The sequence below is a fragment of the Lissotriton vulgaris genome, chromosome 4_1 (genome assembly GCF_964263255.1).
Source record: "Lissotriton vulgaris chromosome 4_1, aLisVul1.2, whole genome shotgun sequence".
Taxonomy (NCBI): domain Eukaryota; kingdom Metazoa; phylum Chordata; class Amphibia; order Caudata; family Salamandridae; genus Lissotriton; species Lissotriton vulgaris.
Window position 1 is genome coordinate 2,006,302,751 of NC_141691.1, and position 25,941 is coordinate 2,006,328,691.

Sequence of the window (25,941 nt, forward strand, 5' to 3'; positions counted from 1 at the left end):
GGTTAAATTTGAAGCACCACTAAGGATGTGTGTAGTTAACCCACACCCTCCACTTTTATGCGCATTGATTAAACCTCTCCCTTAATGTGAAAGGCTCTATCCTTTCTCAAAGTTTTGCCACAATACCCTCCTGTTCATCACTCAGATCTTCCCACCCATCCCTTAGGGCTTCTCAGGATCTCTACTCCCAAGTATATGACTTTTCACTTGTCTTCATTGAACCTGGCAGGCTGACCTCTCCTAGAGTCCTATTCAAGGTTACCTCAGCTACACTCAATAATTGTCACTCATGGGGTATCAATGGCCCATTACATCCTTGTATCATCTGCAACATCCTTAGCTCGCCTGCTATCAGGCTACTTCGGAATCCATTGAAGGTGCTCTTTGGGCATTGCCACCTGCAAATGTCCTTTTTTTCAGAGGAAAACTCCATATTAAGCTCTGTCTTATTTACAGCAGGAGCTTTACCCTGAGTGGATGGGTCTCTGTGTAATTGCACATTGAACTAAGGGCGACAACACATTTTTCCCTTTGTTCTGTGCAATTACTCTCTGTTCCATGTAGCCCAGAAAACCACATCTGCTTTTTTGGGACACATGGCTAAGTGTGATGGGACTCAGCTTGGAAATATTACTGGGATCATCCATCAGACACAAAGCATCAGGAATCCCCACACATGGCAAAAGGAATATTTTGTGAGCTGGGGGTGATCTCAGAGGAGCCGAAGTGCTTCTTTTCAGTATGCATCCGAGAAGATCCAGTCCCTGACCAGTCACTTTCTAAGGGGTGGGCCAAGACGGGAGCCACGCAGAGGGGCAGATCTGTCTTAGATAGGTGACACATGGAAAGTGGCACCGTACTCCAGTGAGGGTGAAGGGCTCACCCTCAGGAGTACGAAGAAGACCAACCCCAGTAGCATGTGGGTTCTTTTGGTCCCTGAAGCAAACTAGGAGGCAATGTCCTTGAAAGAGATGAGAGGGAAGCTGGGCGTTTGCCAAACTGTTAAGCTCAGCCCAAGACCCATTTCCACAAAGCACGGGTATTAGGTAACAGGACGTGTCCACAAATCTACAAACTATGGAGAAACAGCGGCAGATTCACATTTCGACTCCAAGCACTTGGAAAATGGAGAGACACAATTTCACTGGACGAAGTATGTCACTAATAGTTCCCCTCCTGAATATTCCCATTTTCTTGTCTAATTCTAGTGGCCAAAGTGGCCATTTGAAGGGGCAGGTAATGGACCTTTGCATGTGCGTGATGTGGTGTTATGAAGGTTTTGTTTGCCCTTGGGTGAGAATTGTGATGACAAGCTCTAAAACCCCAAGCAAGCAATTAAGCTTATGTTACTGGCAAAAAAACGAGGAGGAAGTAGAGGTAGAGGAGACTTCCAGGGTTCATTTTCTACAGCAGAAGTAAAGGTTCAAGTGAGCCCTGCTGAATCACGAATCCCTCCAGAAGTAGAGACACCAGGCAGAGGCGTCAGACCCTCCACAGAGCACTCCAGGTACTGTGCTACTGTATTGGAGTTTAATTGGAGTTTAATTCACGCCTCCGAAGAGTGCTCTCATAACCAGGTAATGACCCATAAAACATTTGCTGGGGTGGAACTTCAATGGGTTGAGCCTGGAAGTCTGTGTATGAGCAGTGGGCACTTAACCTCACGGGATGCCTCTTCACAATGGTGGTGGGTGACCATCAGGCCTTAGTGCATCCCATGACTATGCTGTCTTTTTGAAGAATGGAGTAGACACCGTGCATCACCTGGAACTATCCCACTCCAGTGGATGCAGAACTCTTCGTGTTGTTGTGATCTTCTTCCCTTCTCTTGTAGATGTCGATGAATGCCAGGTGGAGAATGGCGGTTGTGGGCAGATTTGCAGGAACACGGATGGATCCTATGAGTGCTTCTGCCAAAAGGGCTTCCAGCTTCATGTGGATAAGAGGCAGTGCACAGGTGAGCCATCACTTCTGCCAAGGCACCCTGCTGTTCTTCAGGTGATCAGTAGACCTCTTTGTGGCTTCAATCTGTAACGCATTGACTGACCAGTTTACTCACCTATGTATACTTTAGCTGGATACCAACCCTCCATCTCAGTGCTCATTGCCAATGTAATTTTACCAGTTCAAAAATACATTGGCTAACGTTCAAGCTCTACAAACATTTTTCAACCCACTCTGTCTATCTTTATGTACATTGACCATTAGTCAAAGTAAACTCTCTGATATTGATGGTGGGAAGATGGGCACCGCTCTATGACCTTTATAAAGTATCATGCATGATTAGTTAGGGGAGGGCCTGGACATTAAAAGGCAAAAGCAATGTGGGTCAGTTCAAAGTGGAGGGTGTGATCCTACCATCTCTTGTATATAACTGGTCATAGCAGCTGTTCTGTGTCTTTCGTGCCTAGATGTCGACGAGTGTAAGATCCAGAATGGAGACTGCTCTCACACCTGCAACAACACCCTGGGAGGACACGACTGCCTGTGCCCAATACACCTCGCCCTGGACAAGGACAACAGGACATGCATCAGTGAGTATGAGGGTGCACAGTACTTATGGGAAGTGTGCAAGGCTCCCTGTTCCCGTGAAGAAATTGAGGGCAACAGATCTACAGGGAATGGGAAACAGTGACCTCCTGCTTCTTTTTAACATGTACTATTGTTAGTTTTAAATTGAACAGGAGCTCAAACGTGCTGTTGATGTAGCTGTCTCAGCTATCTAGCTGTCTGGGTTGTGCTTTTGGTAATATTCACAGCTTTGGAATTCCTGCTATGGCTTCAGAGGTATGTGTGAAGGTAAATATGTTCACATCACTTCACCAAATGTATGTAGGTGGAAGACACATCAGGAGTGGCTGAATCTCTCTTCTCAAAATACAGTGGTTAAAACACTTTATTTCTGAAGGAGAGTTCGTGAAATCAGATCTTTCAAAGTCTTCCATAGAATCCATGATTGAAGACACCACAGAATGAACTGCTGGTAAAAAGTCCTTGAGAAACAACAGAAAGACAGATAGATTTTTCTGTTGCTTTCACTTGGAGTACTCATGGCTCATTACTAGGTTCCACCCTTGAGCCGGGAGTACTTTTGGCTTACTTAGTAGTAACCCAGGAGTCCTACAAAAGTAAGTGACATCTATGCACAGCAAATTCATTGTAAATCGGTTTCAAAGTGCATATCTGCTCCCACCAGGTATGGAGAATTGAAAGACAGATCATTTTAAAACGTAGGCGTATATTAATATCAGCAGTAAAGCATGGAGTAAAAAGTGTGTTCCATTGTGACACCGATGACACCACTAGATCCAAAACCTTTCTGTCAACAATAGTCTCCTAGGTGATCCTCACTAATGGGCCCCATCTTGTTATATGATTGCAAGTGTCGACAGGCAGCCATTTTGTCTTCATTAAAAGTCCATACCACCTTTTTTGGTACAAAAAGGACTGGTTAACATTTGAACACATTTTGCCTCCACTGGCGGTGGATACAAGGGACTGACCCTTGGGTGTGGCTTTTTAAAACCGTGCAAATTACAGACTTTCTCCGAACACACTGAGGATCAAAGAGAGGATAAAGATGATCCTTATTGCCAGTTACTTAACACACCAGTGGTGGTTTCCGGACCTCCGGCTCCTGTCCCAAGTGCTATGTAGGAGCCTTCTGTGAAGACTGGGTCTCCTGTCCAGCAGAGAAGATCCTTCATCACAGCCACAGAGCTTGACCGCCTGGCTCCTGAATCTATACAGAACTTTGAATCCACAATCTCAAATCATGAATGTTTTAAAAGAGACAAAGAGTCCCTACCAAAGCCATCGTATGCATTTAAGTGTGGCATGCATAGAGATTAAACAGCACTACTTTGTCTTCTATAGTTCTAATTCTAGCCTATATGTTCCTCTTTATAAGTGCATGTGGCAGCTGTTATTGCCATAGAAACTGTCAAATGCCCTTCATTCCCATTCTACCCTTGAACATCTTCATGCCAGTGTTAAAGATTTCCTACAGAAGATTGTCCCTCCCTGGTAAATAAATATAGTCTTTCCGAGGCTTATGGTACCCAATTCTAACTCATGCACAAGTCACGCCCACAATACATGTCTAGGAAGATAGCTTTTCTAGAGGCTCTAATAGCTGGCAAGCCATTCCACCAAAGTTCACAGCTTCTAGTAAATATGTTGCTCTTGTGTATTGTAGAACTTATCCAACTTTCGTTGCAAAGTTATTTCAGACTTTCAGATTACTCTGATCATGTCTGTACCTTTGCTCCTGTTAACCCGACCTCCCAGGAAAAGCGTTGCAGCATAATTTAAACTTTAAAGGAGCCCTTGAATTATTACCCTGATAAAAGATATATATCATCGAAACATCTGTTTGTTAGCTATGGATCTATCCTCTCTGGTTTAACACTGACAAGACAGTCCATAGCTCGATGAATAATGTCCTGGGTCACTATTTTTTATCTAAATGACAAAAGACCCAAACAGAGTACACCAAAGACATGTTCCACAAGAAAAATAGCTACTGCTACTTCCCTTATGAGAAATCACACTAGCGTCCCTTTTGTAACGGAGGACTTTGTGCTAACCTTGTTATGCAAAATTACCTGAATTACGCCACAGTGCGTTATTACGCGTTCACACCAAAATGGTACCTGGAGCACGTGGGAATAACAAGAAGGGCCAGAACACGAGGAGCTGATGCTCGCGCCACTTGAGGTTTTTACACTAAAATATAGGGCGAAATGATGGATCTCGGCAATTACGTGTAATTTCACGTCATTCCTTCCAAAAGTTTGCATGATCACGAAAAAAGCAAATCACACATATTCTGCACACACCTACCCACAGCATACTAGCCAGCATACCTCATACCAAGCACAGCTCTATAGGAACAGTTGTGAAGTTGTTTACCGAATTAAGCAACACAGAAACACAACGTGGCACACAATCTCTCTCTATAACTTAAAGCCTGAGAACAGCGTGGCACAAGACAAAAATAAACAAACAATTCTTGACAGAACATTCTGAATCGTATTCAATATAAATTCAACACGTCATTCAGGCAGCCGGCACGCCCACCCCAGCAACCACTGTGGAGGCAAGTGACTCAGATACACAAACAACTCATTAGGCGCAACACCACACACATCCATCTCAAAGACACAGAACCACACACACACGTGTAACACAACTTATCCACCGCACGCAGACACCGGCAGTGCACCCAAAGTACTGCCACCTTCCAGGATTGGACTGACCGGTTTGGGGTGTGTGTATCTACAAAATCAGCAAAGCCCAGGGTACACCTTAACAACACCAACATCACACACTTCAACTCCGTGAACAAGCCACCGATGCGAAACCAAGAGGCACACCAGAAGCACAAAGTAAAACGCCAGCCAGAACCAGTGCAAGAGAACAGCAACCAGGGGGCTGCACGTCACAGCATGAAAACATCACGCTGCAACACTATTGTGTGCAGAACATCGACTAGCAAACTGTGATATATCAGTGATCCAGATTCTGGACACAACATTTTAAATGATCTGGCTACGATATTTTAGTAACATGATCATTCACTAAAACTCCATATTCTGGTACTAAACCTTCCAGAATGCGCCTCGAGTCCCTACTCTCAGGCTGGGCACTTTAGGAATGCCAAAAACGTAACATAAAATCGCAACACGCACTACGTAACAGGAGAAAATAAGTAATAAAACATGACAAGGGTGTAGCATACAATATGCAAGGACAGCACTTAAAACAGTGATATTCAGAACACGTCATGAGATTGCATGTCTTGCCACCGTCCCGGGTTTACTGTCTGCGAACGTACAGCAAGGCGGAAGAGACACCGTGCGCGAGCAAAAGGGAAGCCGTGCACGAGAAAAGTATCCAGTCTGGATGGGCGAGCCGAAAAGGAAACAGGGAGGGAACAAATAAGCCTCACTCCAAATCAAAAGCCAGCGTTAAACTTAAATTGTAACGCGCGCCAATGAAAAGCATGGGCGGAGCTATGACCCCACTTCCGAAAGAAACCAAACAACATTAGATCTCGCGGTGCGAACAGCGCATGCTCTGCGCTGCTAGGCGAGACCTAAAAATGAACCTCCTAACCGACAATTCTGGACATTCCTGAATAGTGGAGCAACAGAATTCGTAAATGAAATAGTATCAAAATTCTTATTTGTAAAATGTGAGGCTTAGGTGCACCAATCTCTTCTTTTTTTTAGTGAAATAATGTTGTTGTTATTTTTCCAATACAAAAACTGGATGAAGCATTACATTTGTTACAAGCATCAGTTGACATTATCATGCACCTGTCATCTTATCAACATCATTTAGCATCACAGTTGCAACCACACCCAACTTTTCCTTTTTTCCATTTTGGGGATAAATTAATGTGGTCTTTTCCACAAATGGGTTTTATTGTGCTTAAAAATAATTCTAATTAGTTTTATTAAAAAGAAAATAATCTCCCATATAAGCATTTTGTTTACTAAGCCATTTTCAGAAATAGAGACGCAAGCTTATGTTTCACAATTAGGCACATAGATATAAATATTCAAACGTGTACACATATAAAATGTTATCTATGATGGACATCAAGGCTTGCAGTATGTAAGTCATCTGGCACTCTCAGGGCAGCATCCACACCTGGGCTTATGGTGTATAATGACTGCACCGTTACTTAGACATGTTTAGATTCCTGTAGTGCTCTATGTCAGACTCCACTAGTGCAAACATGGCAGATTAGATGGTTCGGGAATATCTTCTTTCTCCTTCCCTATCTTCCCCTATTACAAGCAAGGCTCGGCTCAGTGTGGGGTAGCAATGGGCGAGTCACGGGTAGTAGCTGTAGGGCAAAAACGTTTATTGTTTGGGTATGTTGGTTCATTCCAGTAGTCTAATTTCTCAACTGACTTACCCTTATTACACACATTTCATTCTTCTGTTATAAATATGTTTATACATTTATTTTGTAGTGGCACCCCCAACTCCCCAGAATGGCAACCAAGTGCTCTAGGGAAACACATTGACTCAGTTTGGGGCAGCAAACAAGCATTTTACTCCTGTGCTTTACTAGTGGTAGACACACTTGAGCTCAAATTCTTACACACCTCCAGATATTTTGTTTCAGATTGATAATGTAGACAAAAAAAAATGTAAGACTAAAAGCTGATGATATTGTTAAATGAATTATGGTGACATACAGTCAAAAAATTGTACTGTGGTTCTAGTTTTTAAGTGATATTTCTGTGAGGGATTTCCTTGAGCAATTTATTATTGAAATTATTGGAATATTCAGTCTCTCTTGACTCTTTCTTTTGAGCGCTAAATTCTTAGAAATGATCCTGCCCACTCTTTGTGGGCCTCAGTCTCTCTACTAGCTTTCTTACTACAAACCACCTTTAACCACAACCGCTGACAATGTCACTCCTCAATATTTCTTCCAACGCACTACCAAGACAGAAAGTGGTAGTGTCTCTAGTCTAATATTCACTATTGATTTGTGCTAGTGCCACTGGTTAAGAAGGATCGTTGGTAGTAAAAGCATTGTCTTCCTTGCCTTCAGATATCACTTCCTGTGAGTTGCAGAATGGCCGGTGTGAGCAGCTGTGCACCGACAAGCTGGAAGGTGGATACGAGTGCAGCTGCCGAGAGGGATGGATCCTCAATGCCAACAAGAAGAGTTGCGATGGTAAGATGGCACGCGCCAATGAGGAGCGGTAGACTGTGCTCAGAAATCAGCGGGCCATTTCCTTTGAAAAGACAGAATAGCTGGAGTAGAACCAGTCAACCCATCTAATAGCAATGGGTGGATGACATTGAAATATCCCTTGTATAGTATTACAACAGTTGCAACGTTTTCCACTTGTGTGTAAAAGCAGTAGACCTTAATAAATCTTTCTTGCCACTGCAAACAGGCAAGGAGGTGGTTCAAGGCTGGAATTAGTGTATGTATATGGATGACGTGTGAGGAGTGTTTAGCGTTTGCCCTGAAAGTAACCTCAGGCCTCTTTGAAATAACAAAAGGCACTGTTCCCATCAATCTTGTTTAGGTCTTGCCTACCAGGACCCGACAGCACTGTCTGGTTGTGAAAAGGACTATTGTAAGCTTGCATTGGGTTTAGACCACCCCCCCCCCCCCACACTCTTTACAATTGCTCGTCTTTATTGTCACTTTTTTTGCTTGGTTCTAATTCGTTAGCTTGTGGGCTTTCCTTCCTCTTATGTTTGTCCCTCCCCTGGAGCATGGCATTACTGCTGGTGTCCTTCCTCTGCTTACTTTTCAGGCACTACTTTTTTCTTTTTGGCTAAGCACTCCATGAGAACACATTGTTTTCCCGCTGTCTTAGAAGAAAGTCCACAGAGTACTGTACAGCAAAAATGCAGCTCTAATGCATCAGATTGTTTTCTGTACCTGTAATACGAGGGATTCATGGTGCACGTCACTTTCCCTATCAATGGATGTTGCAAAGGAGCAAATATTAAAAGTACTGTGATTTTTAGCTGACCCTGGTTCACACTAGTGCTGTCCGTAAAGAAGGATACATAATGGTTGCATGAACTCAGGAACACGTACTTTAGCTGAACTTCCAAAATAACCTATATTTGCAACATGTTTCCCCTCAAAGCTAGGAGCATACCAAGCTTCTAGAGAAAGCAATGCTATGACCTGCCCTGCGAGGTGTGGAGATGAGAAGGCTCTTGACTAGAAGGACAAGGAGCAGAGCCCAGAAGACTGAAGCCTGCTAGGACTGAGGAATTGAGCTGCAGATGCCCAATGTGCTATGGGTGCCACCAAAACAAAAATTCTATTCTGCAGCTGGCCTTTTTTTTAGATAGAAGCCCCTGAGCCTTGGCACCATCGGACAACATACCTGAGGTGTTAGTCCAACTCCAGAACTACAACAACACTGACCAATGACTGGTCTCTCCTGTACCGTATGCAGTGACCTTTACACTGGCCACTGGAGCCCTGGAGGACCAGTCCTCTTCGCTTGGATATGTCTCCTGCCCTTGACTGAGGTTTCACTTTGGGTTTTGGCTCTGTATTGGAGACACAAAGACTAGTGATTTTCAGACCCACTGGCTCGACCCGCTGAGTTGAGTTTCTTTGCACCCTGGGCTGCCCAAAAAGCTGGTGCAAAAGGGCTGAATTATCATAGCGGATTTGATACAGGCACACTTGTCACATTGATGAGAACTTCTAAACTCTGTTGCAATTGTTGCAGCAAACAATTTGTGTACCAAGCGCTTCTGAAGAAAACTAGCCGTAGCCAAGGGACCTTTTATAGTTAGATAATGGCCAGTAGACCAATGTTATTTGATACAATAGAACTTCAGCTCATAAAACCTGTAATTGTTCTAGTAGGCGCAGCTCAGGACCAGAACCCACCAGTACAATCTGGTGTTTGTTCTGTTCCATATTTAAGTGTCAACTGTCCTATGTGTAAACAATAGACATAGTTTAAAGCTGTTGCTCTGACATGCGTCATACACAATCTGAACTGCAGAACCCACTACTGTATCCTGATTTGTCGGTTTTCCTGCTTGGCTTTTCTACAGTTGGCGAACAACTTGGCTATCCAGTTGGAGTAAATAGTATCTGAGATACTGGGACGCTGCTGGTAAACAGCAATCTGAACATGAGCGCTGCCCAACAACCTGTTACTGTCTCAAGACTTAGAGAACAGACACCCCCATTATTAAATATAGGATGAAGCATAAGAGGGGCATCTCTCCTGAAACTGATTCAGTATTGTATCTCATTCCCACATTTCCAGCTTGCTCGTCTCAAGTCAAGGCATCTGCATCTGTGAAAGATGCAATGCTAGAGGAGGAAAAGTTACACACCTTGGCAGTCACTCCAGTTCTCCAGGGATGGTGTCTTTCGTAGACAGAAAGCACCAAGACAACTTTTTTTCTTAGGGTACTAGTGTACTCTGGAAGTTGTTCCTATTCAATGAGTCATATGTGGTCCACCCATCTCCATCCTGAGCATATAGAGACACACTCCAGATGGAATTTAAGTATCTCTCTTTCATTGGCTGTATGCCAAATCAAACAAGAGTTTACATAAACCAATAGATTTCGCCTATCTGAGATAAATTGACTTTGCCAGTGCTTTTTAGACATTTTGCAGAGCAGCAAATGCTGCTGTGCAACCTGAGTTAAAGTAAAGAAAATAAGTGCTATGACATGGCCAGCGTTGATCAAGTCATAGTGCTTTTTTTCTCCCTTTTTAGCTATGCTGAACCGCAGCTACCACGCTGAAAGTAAAGAAAATAATAGCAATATGACGCAGCCCGTGCTGCTGTGCAGCATGTCTAAAAAACATTGACAAGGCCCATAGATCCCGCATTGGTGAAACGTATTGCCTTTACCAGTGCTTGTTCAAAAAGGAGAGGTAATCAGCACATTTGGTACCCTAGTACTGCAGTATATACAGACCTCAAAGCTTGGCTTTTTTTCTAGATGGATGGGGAGGGGGAGAAAGAAGGACGTGGGAGGGGGTATGAGAAGGGCCAATGGATCTATGAGATTCTATAGTCATGTTATTTTCACCGCAAAATGAAGGATTTGTCGCATTTGCCCCATAATCCATCATTGCTGCACAATCTGCAGAGTTTTAGGGGAAAACAGTGTTTCTAGCTCAAATGGACCAAAAGTTACTAAAAACTTTATAATATGTGTTTACGCATATTGAAAGAAGCTTTGCAAAGATTAACTGGTGATCTTTCAGTTGCTTATTTATGTATTTGCTTATTAAAATTGTACTAATGAGGTGAAATCTTTGCCCAGACAGTATTACCATGAGTACAAATGACAAAATAATAATGAAGTAAAACTATTTAAAAATTTGCCGCATTATGCCACATAATTTGGCTTTTCTGACCGCTTAATTTAGTCAACTCTGCCACATAATTTGGTGCTGTCCTGCCAGCTTATTCCAGTGGCCCTGGGTACGAGGGCCAGGGGCAACCAAACGACTAAGCAGGAGGGAGAGAGAGTGACAGAGCAAGCATCAATGTCGAGAAAGGAGGTGGGGACAAGCAACAAGGTCACGGGAGAGGGTGAGAGGGACCGGGGCAAGCAACAAGGACATAGAAGTGGGTCGGAGGTATAGGGAGGGATAGAGAGGGCCTGCAAACACAAGCACTCTTATGGACTGCTATATTAAAAATAAAAAAATACCTCTGCAAGCGCTTCACCACACTGGCTGCAGACAGGAATCTACACTTGGTCCATGCTCCATGGAAGACAGGAAGAGAAAGTGGAAGCAGGAGGAGATGACCAGTGAGAATCTATGGAAATGAGAGTGACTTCAAAGCCAACCAATGGTAAGTAATGGTAAGTAAGAGGTGGGCTCTAAGCTCATTTAAGCTTTTTATTTTGTTTACAAGAGATTTCGCATTACCGCATGCGCTGTCTGAGGCGAAACCTGAAAATGAGTCTATATTGCGTACTGTATTAAATGTTTGCCTTTAATACTATAAAGTTAAAAGAGGATTCACAACTTGATGATGGGAATAATTCAAACATGTGAATGTATGAAAGACACCAATGCTGGATAATTGTTGTTACTGGTAAGTACCTTTTTTATACAAGACTGATCTCAGGCTTGCTGCGGAAAAACATACATTGCACTTCTGAGGCTCTAGGGAGAGGGGTATATGTTCTTTCAACAATTGGCCGCATATTATGCTTATTATATCCTAATGTCACTAATGGATGGAGTCCCTGCACCTGTGATCCCCTCTCTTCCTCTGAACACTCTGCTTCTTCCATACAGATGTTGATGAATGTGGAGACTTCACTCGCGGAGGCTGTGAGCAGGTCTGTGAGAACCACCCCGGGGCATACAACTGCAGCTGCTCCCTGGGCTTCGTTGTACGCACTGATGATGCAACCAAGTGCAAACGTAAGGAAGTTTAAGTTTCTTTGTGATTTCTGGTGCCTGCTTACACTGTAGATGGACAGCAGTAAGAGATAACAAGCAATGGCAAAGACAATAAATTGGTTCTTGTATAGTAAAAAGTTTTTTCAGAATATTTACTATTGAACAAATAACAGGTAAAGCAGATATAGCAGCAGTCTGTGCTTCACAGAGACAGGCCCTAGTTCACAAATGGTACAGTACCAGCAGATTTCATATGCACACAAACTTGACAGCATTCCAGAAGCAGCAGTGCCCCCTTTCCTTACTCATAGTATATGTACACCACATGGACAGTAGCAGTGCAAGCTTCCTTACACAAGCAAGATAGGTATAGAACATCAAAACAATGATAGCTTCATACAGAACATGTTCATTGTGTGCAGTGGTGGTGTGCAAAACAGGTACAGCATGTCAGAAGCAACGCAAGCTTTACTAGAAGTGATCGAGCCACTGGAACCGCGGGCCAAAGGCCTGCCACTGGCTGAGCTCGAGGTCCTCTGGGAACCTCAAGCCCAAAAGCTAGCCGAACTTTCAGTGGCAGGCGATGTGGGCTAGTGGCTACAGCTGATGATCATGTATCACAAGGAGCTGGGTTCCAATCCCAGCCTGGGTTCAGCATCCTGTGAATCCTTGCAAATCTCCCTGTGCCAAAATAAAAACAAGTAGTGTAGTCTGTGGCTGTTGTGAAGGACTGTTATGTCCTTGGGTAAGATTTGCGCTATGTAAACTTACTAAAAATACAATGTGGATTCTGCCTATTACCCATGCTATAATCTCTAGAAATTAAGCCAAAAACATTAACATTTGATGCCAGAAAGAGATACCAATATAGTGGCTGAATTGCACATTGTGAACCTGGAAAATCTGGGATCAATCCCTATTTGACCAAATTGTGTGAGCCTAAGCGAATAATTTATTTCATCGAGTCTCCTTTTTGTTCATTATCACATATCAGAGCACCTTTTAAGACTTGCGTTCAGAATGTGTGCTGTTCAAAAACCTCTATTTTTTTGGTTTACATTTCTTTATTGGCATTTTGTCTTAAAGCATCACAAATGGTACAGGGCACAATAATGAGCAATGTGTATCAAATGGGCAAAAAGAGCCATAACATCAAGTATACATTATCAACTGTGTGGAAGCAGGAACTGCAATAATATGTAGGATGACGAGGCACAGGTAAAGAATAGGATGCCTTCCCAGTCCGACATAATACACCCTTCACCATGGAGGAGAAGCCAATGTGTATTCCAGAAATAACAAAAATTAAACAATAACCACAGGAACCTTCTGACTGGGGCTGCTATTTGCAGCCAAATAAGGCTGTGGCCTCGTGAATGGAGGAGTACGCTGCCAAAATGAAAACAAATATAGGCGAGGGGTCGTGCGGGGGGGAGGGGACACCAGGAAAAATGGTATGAGTAGGAGTAGCCTGACCGTAGTCCATCCATCTGTCATGGGGTCCCCAGTGGGATCCACGTGTGTGCACACGGGAGCAGGACACCCAAAGGCTCAGTCCGGCTTTCTCCATGGTACGATCCTTCTAGCTTCACTGTCGGTGTGGGGGAGGGAGGGGAGGTTCAGACAGACAAATAATTTGAGGATATAGGTGTCCCAGAGTGTAGCCACCCCTCAACCCCTTCGCAACCCACGGTCATGTTTCATGGCATCCACCTCCGCCAGGGCACACCTGTGAGTCATCTGTAGCCAGACCCTGATCGTAGACGCATGGGTGGCTTTCCAGGCAAAGGCGATTAAACACTTGAAAATACCCATTGCCAGATCTACTAGTTTCATGTAGTGTTTGTTGCGTTTAGTGCTTTCCATGATTCCCAAAAGACACAGAGGTGGGCCCGGAGGCAGAGAGACACCTATCACTGAGGATACCCCGACGGACCATGCACAAAACCTCAGCATCGTACTTGACTCAGCGTTCACGATGAACTGCCAGATCAACACCCTATCCTCTGCCTGCTTCAACACCCTCTGCATACTCCGAAAAACGTTCAGATGGATCCCCCGAATCCATAAAAACTGTCATGCACACCCTCTTCAGCAGCAAACAGGACTACGCAACACTCTCTACGCCTGAATCAACAAGAAACCACGTTGAAAGCTCCAGACCATCCAGAATGCCGCAGTCAGATTAATCCTAGACATCCCCCGCCACCACCACATCACCCAACACCTCTGCAATCTCCACTGGCTCCCCATTGAAAGAAGAATAGCCGTCAAGCTCCCCACCCACATCAATAAGGTCCTCCACAACAGCGGACCAGCATACCTTAATGATCGCCTTTCCTTCCCCCACCCAAGAGACACCTCCGATCAGCTGACCATTCTCTGGCCACCATCCCACGCATCTACAAAATCAGAACAGGAGGCAAGTCCTTCTCCTACCTCGTAGCCAAGGCCTGGAACGACCTCCCCCTCCGCCTCTGGCAAACCCCCACACTGCCCCAGTTCAGGAAAGAACTCAAGACCTGGCTCTTCAAATGACCCCAACATGCCACGGATTTGCCCCCCCCCACCTTTATAGCGCCTTGAGACCCTCGCAAGCGAGTAGCCGCGCTCTATAACACTCCTGATTGATTTATTGGTTGAGCATGCATGTTCCATTACCTGGGTCCAAGTGCTCATCAGTGGTGGGCATTACTAGACTATGTGTAGGAACGTGGCAACAGCGCACGCTGGAAACGCCAATAGGAATATGCTGTGAAGGCGTGTGGAGTAAGGTAGGTGCGGTGTAAGTAATTGAGCCAGGTGAACTTCAAGCAGGCATTACCTGTTCCTGAGGCTCAGCCGGGAACGCGCGCGCTAGGCTAGTTGATACATTTGCGATTTAGGCTTTGTATTTTAAATATTCTGTGACAGTGTGTCATTGATGCTTATGTTTAAAATCAATCTTGTTGACAGTGTGATTTCGATGCTACTGTCTAACATTTTATTGCGCTGACATTGAAGCGAGCATTTTAACATTTTACCCCTTCCTGATCTTGCACTCCGGCTAAAATGCTGTTTACAGCGCGGCCGCCATCTTGGGTGTAATTGCGGTCAGCACGCTAGTCTTTAGCGCCCTCTGACACACTTCCTCTCTCCTATATCCTATATCTTTTGAATGCCTCCAAGGACGCGCAGTGGACGAGTGCAGCGGGCGCGCCTAATGCGTGCCAAAGGTGCGCCAAGGGTAAGCTCGTCTGCGCTTGTCAGCGTCCCAGAGGCGCCGGGTGTTGGGCGAATGGATGGATCCTTAGCCAGCAATCTTGGTAATATGCTCAGTTATGAGTCAGGCTATTTAAAAACTCTATGAGACAATATTGGTTGTTGCTGTCCTGTGTTCCCCAATAATCTCAAGGGCGACTTACGCTGCACTTGCTGTGGTTGGACACTCTTCAATGAACCATCTAGTATGGAAACTCCGAGTTCCCTATATCCTGATGCTTCGGACATGTCCGGGGAAAACCTTCAAAAAAACGACTCGTGTATATTACTTAACACGCGGTCCTTGGGCAAACATGCCTTTGATCTGTTCAATCTACTAACTGAGTCCAACCCCGCGTGTCTTTTCCTGACTGAGACCTGGCTTAGAGATTCTTCTGGCCCTGATCTATCTAATGCTCTCCCCCAAAATTATTATATTTTGAGGAAGGACCGGGCGGCTGGCAAGGGAGGAGGAGTTACAATTGTGGTGGATAGCCGTTACACTTGCTCAATTGTTCCTACAGAAGATATTCATGGGGTGGAGTCTCTTGGTTTTTGTCTGTTGTTTTCGTCCCATCATTCTTGCTCCGGTCTACTGTTGTATAAGCCACCTGGCAGGATCTTTTCACAATGAACTTCATACTGCCATCTCCTCAATAATTATGAAGTTTAAGCACTGCCTGCTTTTGGGAGACTTTAACATCCATATGGATGTGGCAGACGCGGCAGATACCATTAAACTGCTGGATGTTACAACTCCCTTTGGCTTTATCCCTTATCTAACCACAGCCACTCACAATAAGGGGCACACTTTAGACCAAATTTTCTCTACTATTCCTATTACTTCTTCCCCTCCTTTACCTTTGATGTGGTCGGATCACTATTTAGTGAATTTCGACATATCACGTGTGACCAAAACGGCCATTAGCGGCTCTAGCCCGCAGCCCACTGCCACTTGCTCTTTCCATCGTGTGGCACCTGATAAGCTAGCTCAATCGTTGGTCTTGCATCCTTGCCAACTTACAGGAGATCTGGACTGAGATTTAGATCTTTTTCAGTCCTGGCTCACACAACGTCTCGATGAGCTGGCTCCTCTTTCCATTTGTCTTAAACATAATACGCGTGCTTCGGCTCCTTGGTTTACTCCGGCGCTACACAAAAGTAGAAGGCTCTGTAAGAAAGCCGAGAGAGCCTGGCACAAAAACCATGATGGTTTATTAAAAGAGGCTTATAAGGAACGCAATAAAATTTACCATAAAGACATCATTACTGAAAAAAAGTATTGAAGCAGCAACAAATACTAGTAAGGAAATCGTTGCTATAGTCAAGGAATTTACCTCCCCTTCTACTTCAATATCCAAATTTTCTCCCTTGGAATTGTGGATTAAACAATTGGCCAACTTCTTTGCTGACAAAATTCAAAGCATACAAGCCTCATTTATGTTGACTTGCCCACCAAATGATCCTAGGCCTAATCTCCCCGCCCCTCTCTTGACTCCCGAGCACCATTTGCTCACTAACTTTCCTCCCCTCTGCCCACAAGCATCACTGGAATTTCTATCCAAATTAAAATCTGGCTCGCCGGCGGATCCATGCCCCGCGAAGTTCCTGGCCAAGATAGCGCATGTCATCAATCCTCTAATCAATCCGGTTCTTAATCTCTCTCTTAAAACTGGTATTGTTCCTAGCACTTGGAAAAAGGCTCATATCCTCCCACTTCTAAAAAAACACAACCTTGACCCTGCTGTCCATCTTAATTATAGACTGATTTTGTTACTCCCAGCCTTTGCCAAAGTTGTAGAAAAACATGTCCACACCACCCTTTCAAATTCTTTAGAGGCTCATGATATCCTCCATCATACTCAGTCCGGGTATCGCTCAAATCTGAGCATGGAAATGGCGCTGCTGGAGGTTACTCAATCTATTAAGGAGGTATTGGACAACGGTGGGAAGGCGATGTTGGTTCTGTTAGATCTGTCGGCGGCTTTTGATACCGCCCCCCCACAACCGTCTTCTCTCAAGACTCCAGGAGATTGGTCTGAGGGGGACGGTATTCAGTTGGTTTGCGTCCTTTCTATCCAACCGCCAACAATCAATCTGGGCCCCTCCATTCTTAGCCCCAGTTCCACTTTTGGAGGTGGGAGTCCCACAGGGATCTATCCTGAGTCCTACTCTTTTTAATATATATATGTCCCCCCTGGCTGTTCTGGTCGAGTCTTATGGAGCCCAGATTATATCCTACGCCGACGATACGCAGCGTCTTTTCACCTGTGATAAGAACACATATTTTAACTGCGCTAACATCATGAGCTGCCTCGAGGCTGTCTTCTTGTGGTTCCAATTGAATTAACTCAAGTGTAACTCTGATAAATCAGAGGTTCTCTTTTTCGGCTGTCCCCCGGAGGCCAACTGGAAATTCTGGTGGCCCGCCAACATGTTTCCTCCATTTTCTGCTACCTCCATGGCGAAAAATCTGGGTGTGAAAGTGGACAATGGACTCATTCTCAAACCCCAGATTCGCAGTGTAGTAGGACAATGTTTTGGCCTTCTAAAAATTCTCAGGAAATTCCTTCCCTTTCTGTCACATGCCCATAGGAGGATTACGGTACAGGCCTTGATTGGATCTCGGTTGGATTACGCCAACATACTCTATCTCGGCCTCCCGGAGTATCTCCTCTCCCATCTACAATCTGTCCAAAACTCAGCCGCAAGGGCAATCTTTGGCCTCAGTCGTAGGTCCAAAATCTCTGCTCTTTTAAACTCGCTCCACTGGTTGCCGGTGCGAAACACGCATTATTTTTAAGACCCTTACCATGGCGTTTAAATCTCTTCATGGCACTGGCGCTTTCTATTTAAGGAAAAGAGTTGGCTTTTACTATCCGTCCAGAAGCCTTCGATCTGCTTCCCAGGCATTGGCTGTTGTTCCTGCAATTAAACGAGCCCGCTTGGGGGACGTTCATATAGACTTCTGGCACCCCAACTGTGGAACAAACTGCCACTGTCCCTCAGGAAGCTAGACAACTTGCTCTCCTTTAGGAAGGAGCTCAAAACATGGCTGTTTGGACAGTAGCCTTCTGCCTTTTTCGGTCCTGGCCCTGCAGGTCTCATAGTGTCGAGTAGCTGAGCGCTCTATAAGACCACCCCTTAACATAACATAACATAACATTACTCGATATTCACTTTCCTGCCCAAGGGCATGGTCCACTGTATGGTGGTCATCTCGGTGCCCAGGCTCTCATCCCATTTGGGTTTGGCCCAAAGCAAAAAATCTTTACAACCCGATGCAGTGCTGCGTACAATGCCAATACCTTCTGGCGACTTGAACCATGCGTCAAGAGACACTGCAGAACCAAGTGCAGCAGGGCTTGGTTTGCCCCAGTGCCCAAGTGTCCCCAATAGCTGCCAGTAGTGCATTGTGTGCTAGGAAAAGACCATCTCCAAGGCCGGCATGCCCTGAAAAAATAACGGAACACCGACACTGTAAAGTTTGCCCAGCTGGGTAGTCCCAGCCTCCCGCCAAGGAGTAGGACCATATACCCGAAGTATCAATTTCATAGCAGCATGCTCCATAGGAGACCAGCGCTCGCTCTGTGGTCGGCACTTGTTGGGGCTGTACATACCAGATCCAGACAAGTTTGGCCACATGCTTAAGCCTACCCAGTCCTCTAGCCGGTCGTCCCATCAAGAGCAGCCATTCAAGTATGCTCATGGCTCCTAGTTCTGCCCTAACCAGCCCATCCTCTGCATTTCTGACCTCAGCGAGCCATCGCATGGAGCACTTGAGTTGGGCAACTGTGAAATACAGTTCCAGATCTGGGACCCCAAGCCCCCTTCAGTCATGGGGCGCTGCAGCATGAGAATAGAGACCCGCTTCCAAGCTGTCCCTCATATAAGCTCCGACTCTAGGCTCCATATAGTCCTGAAAAAGGATCTGGTTGGTATCACTGGGAGACCTGCAAAGAAATATAAGTGCCTTGGGAAAACCAGCATCTTTGCTACCGGCACCATTCCCAAAGGCGATAGGGGGAGCCGGGTCCAGAAGCGCATAGATTGGTGAATCGGTCAGCGCCCTACCGTGATCACCATCCAGTAAGCCCATGTCCCTGAGATGAACGTTCACACCGAGATACAGAAAGGTTTTGAAACTCCATGGGAGGCCCTCATATGCCGGCACCGCCCAGTTCTCTGTTTCAACCCGGCACAACGGGAAGAAACAGTACCTGCCCCAGTTTACCTAGAGGCCTGCCATCTCCCAGAATAGATCAAATAAGGCTCAGAAAACTTTTATTGTTTTGACTTAATAGCCTGTAAATTTGCTCAAACCATATTAACAGTCTAGGCTACATAAAGGGTACACATGACAAGCGACTAGCCTCTTAGTTCCCCCAGTGCCATAGGTAGCAGCAGACTGATTGGACATTGTTTCCAAGTCCCCAGACTCCCGATTCTACGGAGCCTCTGGTTCCTCGAGAAAACATCCGATGAACCCTCCGCACCTTGGTCATCCCTACTATTGTGAGTCAAATGACTCCCCGAGAAGAAAATCCGGACCGTACAGTAGACTAATACTGCTCAGACTTCGGCTACCTGCAAAGAGCACAGAGGTCTCCCATTCCAGCCACCGGTGCAGATGGCAAGACGTGATCCCCCTGTCTCATTTTAACCAATTCGAATCGTGGCGGATTCTAAAGTAATACAGGCAGGCAAATGCTGTCAAAACCTTAGTCCTGAAGATGATCCCAACTAATTAGAGCAAAAAGGGATCGAAACGTCGACTGTTGTAAATGCTTTCACAGCCTAACCATTGTGTTTCAACTTGCTTTGTCTAGCGTTTTTTGGCAATACTTGAGATTATATCACTGAGTTAAAAGTGGCCAACATTGCTCAAATTTGCCTGTGTAACCTTTTCCCATGTATGTTGTTTATTTGTCTCAATGTATGGTACAGGATTGTGCCTTCTAACCAGGTACCACCTTCTTATCTTTTGAAATAAATACCCTGCGCGGCTGGGCAGTGGCAAATATAGTCTCCTATTATGGCCTATATTATCTTGTTCTTGTTCATTCTGATAAGCTAAGGACCCTTGTTTTTCAGAGCATACTTTCCCACGGTCCTCAGCCACTGTTTGGGTTCCCTTGTTATAACTAAATAGTATAGGGCAGGTCAGGGCACTGCTGCAGACGTAGGATACAGACCAAGATGTTGATTGACTGACTCTAGCTCTGGTTTGTGAAAGGTGTGATTCTACAGCAGAAAAAGGGGCAGAACACCCTGTATGTACTTGGTCAATTAATTATAAATCATGCCAGTGCTGAAGGGTGCTAAAACTGAAAAAAAACATAGGAAGATCAATCTATGTGGAAGTCTATCAAACCCTAATGAATGGAGGAGGAAAGAGATGGAGAGAGCAATAAGAACGTGTAAAACTCGAGGGCCCCCAAGTCTTATTAAAGGTCATTTTTATTAGCCAGTAATATAGCTCTGGTCTCCAAGTACCAATCAATTTAAGTTAATTTTATTCATGTATTTAAAACTTTTGGCAATTAAATGCGAGAATGTAATCCATGGCTTTGTTAATGTGAATGAATATAATTAAGAGATTTAAATGTTTGTCCAGCCACTAAAATAACAGGACATTAACTTTGCTTAACGTACAGTTTGGGATGTGCATGGGGCACAAATATGTGTGCTGGGTTGCCTCTTCATTTAATCCTTAAAAAGCAACTACAAATGGGTACAAGTGATTTGGGAAATAGCGTCAATGGATTTGTATAGCGCTAAACAACACCAAGTGCAAGTGTGCGTTATTTGAAATACAAGCGGCAGTTAGAATACCTTGTGGGATTTGTTGTCCTGCTGTGGGGCACTTTTCCTATCAAGGCATCTTCATGTCTCACCCACGTGTGGGATTTCAGACCCTTTAACAAAAAAAGATGTCTCTTCTGAAAAAGAGGCCTGTCTACAGAGCCCTCCAGATGATTGATTCATTGGAATTTCTGTCTTACAGTCAAATGTATAACCTGGGACAGGCTCCCCAGAAGGGGCATTGGACTTATTAGTAGAGCAGGTTCAGGGACACAGGGGCCCGGATGCGGGAGCGACCCGCTGCACCACAACTATGAGGGGTTTCCTTGGATTCTTCATTCAAGCAGGAGATGTGTAACTACTTCTCTTTGTAGTAAGGCTTCTCCTGGACATTTCAAATGTCACTAGTAAATGTTGAGGTTTTGCAAAGTGTAATTGTCATTCAAGGACATTTAGGTCCATCGCAGACATATGAGACTTGAGGCCTGACATTGAGTTGGCGGACGGGTCACTCTATCACAAACGTGACAGATATCCCTTCCTCCATATTACAAATGCCATCGGATATAAAAAGACTTGTCATGGAACTATCCTCAGCCTTCGACTGTGTTAATCAGGAGGTGCTGTGGGGGTCAGTGGATGCCATGGGGGTTGATGCTAACTTGGTGGATTTCCTGAGAGATCTCCATAAAGAGACTAAGGCAAACGTCAAGTACTCGCAGGATTTAAGGGTCACTAAGGATTTTAGCATAGAAAGGGGGGTACGTCAGGGTTGTATCCTAGCCCCCTTTCTTTTTAACCTTTACATAAATGATTTGGATCGAACCCTGCAGGCAACCGGGGTGGACTATCCATATGTGGGTGACAGGGGGCTGCCCGTCTTGCTATACGCAGACGACGCAGTCCTCCTAGCACGCACCCCTAAAAGCCTACAAGTTTTACTAAACACTTTTCGGGGGTTTATGGCAGAAAGAGATCTGTCCATAAACAATGCAAAATCTTTCACAATGCAGGTAGGGCCTGGATCTAAGCGTCAATACCCATTAATGGTAAATGGAACGAGAGTGCCAACAACCTCCACTTTTTCGTATCTGGGCGTCCTCCTAGATGAGAGACTAAATTGGGCCCCCTTGTCCAAAAAGAAACGGGGGGAGGTGACTAGGAGCAATGCTGCAATTCTCAAATTTGCGAGCAAGATGGGCAATCGTCCAGTGGCCCCAATGTTGAAAATTTATCAAGCCAGGAGTGTAGCCGTAGCCACGTACAGGAGTGAGTTGTGGGGGTACGCTAGAGTGGAAGGGATTCAGTTGGCCGAAAACACCTTCTTAAAACAACTGCTGGGGGTCCCCCAAGGGACATCAAACTTTTCCGTTAATGATCTGGGACGCTTGGATCCTTTCTTAAACCCAGAGTGCATAACAAAGGAAGACGTGGCCCTTTTAAAGGAATCCTATTTAGAGCGTAAGCAGATCAAGCGTGAGGAGCAGGAACTCCAGTACGCAGACATTTAATGCTCAAAACCTCTCCAGGAATGGAGGACTATCTTGCATGGCCTTTATCAATGCACAAAAGATTTCTGCTAGTTCGATTTAGATTGGACTACGACTATAAGATTACACGCAAAGACCGCACCGACCATACAGGAGGAGGAATCTCTATCGTCCACAAGAAATCAATCCGCATCTCAACCAGCTCTGACGCCAACCTCGCCAACTCCGAACACCTTCACTTCCAGATCCACATCGACCCCAAGACCACTCTCAGAGGCACCCTCCTCTACAGACCACCAGGACCCCGCGCAAAATTCAGTGAAGACATCACTGACTTCATCACCCCACACGCGCTCCCCTCCAAAGACTACATCCTCCTGGGAGACCTCAACTTCCACCTTGAGAAGATCAACGACCGCAACACCGCCACCCTCTTAGACAACCTCGCCAACCTCGGACTTAAACAACTGGTCACTTCCCCCACCCACATCGCAGGTCACACACTCGACCCCATCTTCACCTCTAGCAACCATGTCTCTTTCAACCACACTACGGAGCTCCTCTGGACTGACCACAGCTGCGTCCACTTCACCTACAACAAGCCGAAACCCATCATCTACCTCCAACCAACTCTAAAAAGAAACTGGAACAAAATCACCACGGAACAGATCTCCTCATCGCTCCTTCAAACCTCCCCAGCCCTCTCTTCTAACGCCAACAAAGCCGCCTCCAACCTCACCCTTTGGTTATCCAACACCGCAGACACCTTAGCACCACTGAAAAAACGCCAACACAAAATCAAGAAGGCCTCATGGTTCAACGAGGACCTCAAGAAATCCAAGAAACTATGCCGCTCCCTTGAAAAGGCCTGGAAAAAAGACTCATCCACCAGCAACAAGGACGCCTTCAAAAATGCCATCCGTACTCACCACCAACTGATCCGAAAAGCCAAGAAAACAGCATTCAAGGATCGACTCGACAACAACGCCCACAACAACAAGGAACTTTTCAACATCGTCAAGGAATTTTCCAACCCCTCGGCCAACTCTAACGACATCACCCCCTCTCAAACCCTCTGCAACTCCCTAGCCTCTTTTTTCCACAACAAGATTGCTGACATCCACAACAGCTTTGACAACCAATCCGGAAGCCAACCCACCCTACCATCAGCTGACTACCTTCCCCCCGTTAACACCCTTAACGCCTGGAACCCAATCACCACTGAGGACACCATCCGCCTGATGAATTCCATCCATTCTGGATCCCCCACAGACCCATGCCCTCACCACATCTTCAACAAAGCAGACTCCGTCATAGCTCCGCACCTCCGAGACGTCATCAACTGCTCCTTCAACTCCGCTACCTTCCCAGAAGACTGGAAACACGCCGAACTCACCGCCCTTCTGAAAAAACCAACAGCAGACCCCACCGAACTCAAAAACTACCGCCCCATCTCACTTCTTCCATTCCCGGCCAAAGTCATCGAGAAAGCTGTCAACAACCAGCTCGCCGCCTTCCTCGAAGCCAACAAATCCCTCGACTCCTCACAATCTGGCTTCCGAGCAAAACACAGCACTGAGACCGCCCTCATCGCAGCAACAGACGACATTCGAACTCTACTGGACAATGGAGACACAGTCGCCCTCATCCTCCTCGACCTCTCTGCAGCCTTCGACACAGTCTGCCACAGCACCCTTTTACAGCGCCTCAGAAACATCGGAATCCAAGGAAAGGCACTGGAATGGATCACCTCGTTCCTCTCCGGAAGAACCCAGAGAGTCCGCCTCCCACCATTCAAGTCCGAGGCCTCTGAAATCATCTGCGGCGTACCACAAGGATCCTCACTCAGCCCCACCCTATTCAACGTATACATGAGCCCCCTCGCGACCATCGCCCGCCAACACAACCTCAACATCATCTCTTACGCGGATGACACTCAACTGATCCTTTCTCTCACCAAGGACCCCAGCACCGCCAAAACTAACCTACACGAAGGAATGAAAGAAGTCGCCGAATGGATGAAACAAAGCCGTCTGAAACTGAACTCAGACAAAACAGAAGTCCTCATCTTAGGTAAATCCCCCTCTGCATGGGACGACTCCTGGTGGCCGGAAGCCCTCGGAAACGCACCCATCCCGACAGACCACGCACGGAACCTTGGCGTCATCCTAGATTCTTCACTCTCAATGAACAGACAAGTCAGCGCCGTATCCTCTTCCTGCTTCAACATCCTTCGCATGCTCAGAAAAACATTTCGCTGGATCCCCACCGAAACAAGGAAAACAGTCACCCATGCTCTGGTCACGAGCCGACTGGACTACGGAAACACCCTCTACGCAGGTACCACCGCCAAACTCCAGAAGAAACTACAACGAATCCAAAACGCCTCAGCCAGGCTCATATTAGACATCCCACGCAACGAACACATCTCTGGCCACCTTAAAGACCTCCACTGGCTACCCGTCAGTAAGAGGATTACTTTCCGACTGCTTACCCACGCACACAAATCACTCTACGACATCGGACCAGATTGCCTCAACTCTCGACTGTCCTTCTACACCCCCTCCCGCCAACTTCGCTCTTCCAGCCTAGCATTCGCCACTGTCCCTCGCATCAACAAAACTACCATGGGAGGCAGATCCTTCTCATACCTGGCTGCCAAAACATGGAACTCACTCCCCGCTTACCTTCGCCTCACCCAGAATCACCTAGCGTTCAGAAAACAACTTAAAACATGGATATTTGACAAATAATCCCCCTCCCCAAGCGCCTTGAAACCCTCTGGGTATGTAGTGCGCTATATAAATTTTATGACTTGACTTGACTTGACATCTCTTACTGGCAGTACCTAGGGGGAGCCATAAAGGACAGGTGTTGGCACCCTGTGGCTGCGACAATCTGTCTCCACAGGATCTGTTACACTTTGTCCTTTTCTGCGACTTTTATGTGGCCCCCCCGTAGATTGTTTTTAAAATCTCTTTTAAAAAAAATAAAAAATTTCACAGGCACGCCCAGCTCTGTTTTACCTGAAACTGATAAAACCCAATTGTATTCCGTTGATTGTAGGGATTTTAAAATGCTGTCTAAGATACAGGAAAAGCCTGGATTTTAACTGACTAGGATAAAATGTATTATTATGTATTGCTCTTAACATCACATCCTGCCTTTTCTATTTTTATTCAATGTGTAATGACTCCATTGAACCCATGTAACCTGATTTGTGATGCCCTTTTTTAAATATGTTTGTTCATCTGTGAAAATGTAACTTTTATGGTTTTCATTTTTTGAAGCTAATAAAGTTTAATGAAATGAAATGACTTGTAATACGGCTGATGGTCCGCCAAATTCTAAAACTCTAAACCAGGACCTTACTTTGGGCATGTGGGTGTACTATTGAATATTTAGAACTTCTCCAGGACAATTGGGACTTCTTTAGGAGAGAGATGTAAGGATTCATGTACTCTTTTAGAATCTCACTGGGGGCAGGGATGCACA

General features: G+C 45.5%; 1 protein-coding gene across 1 annotated transcript in view; it reads left to right on the forward strand.

Annotated features, from left to right (window-relative positions):
- The window catches only part of LOC147724854 (uncharacterized), a 183,911-nt gene that overhangs the window by 91,129 nt on the left and 66,841 nt on the right, over positions 1-25,941 (forward strand). Inside the window, exons 10-13 of the mRNA XM_086918119.1 lie at positions 1,835-1,957; positions 2,412-2,534; positions 7,580-7,705; positions 11,804-11,932. Coding sequence (XP_086774245.1) covers positions 1,835-1,957; positions 2,412-2,534; positions 7,580-7,705; positions 11,804-11,932 — 501 coding nt within the window. The remainder of the gene's footprint in view (positions 1-1,834; positions 1,958-2,411; positions 2,535-7,579; positions 7,706-11,803; positions 11,933-25,941) is intronic.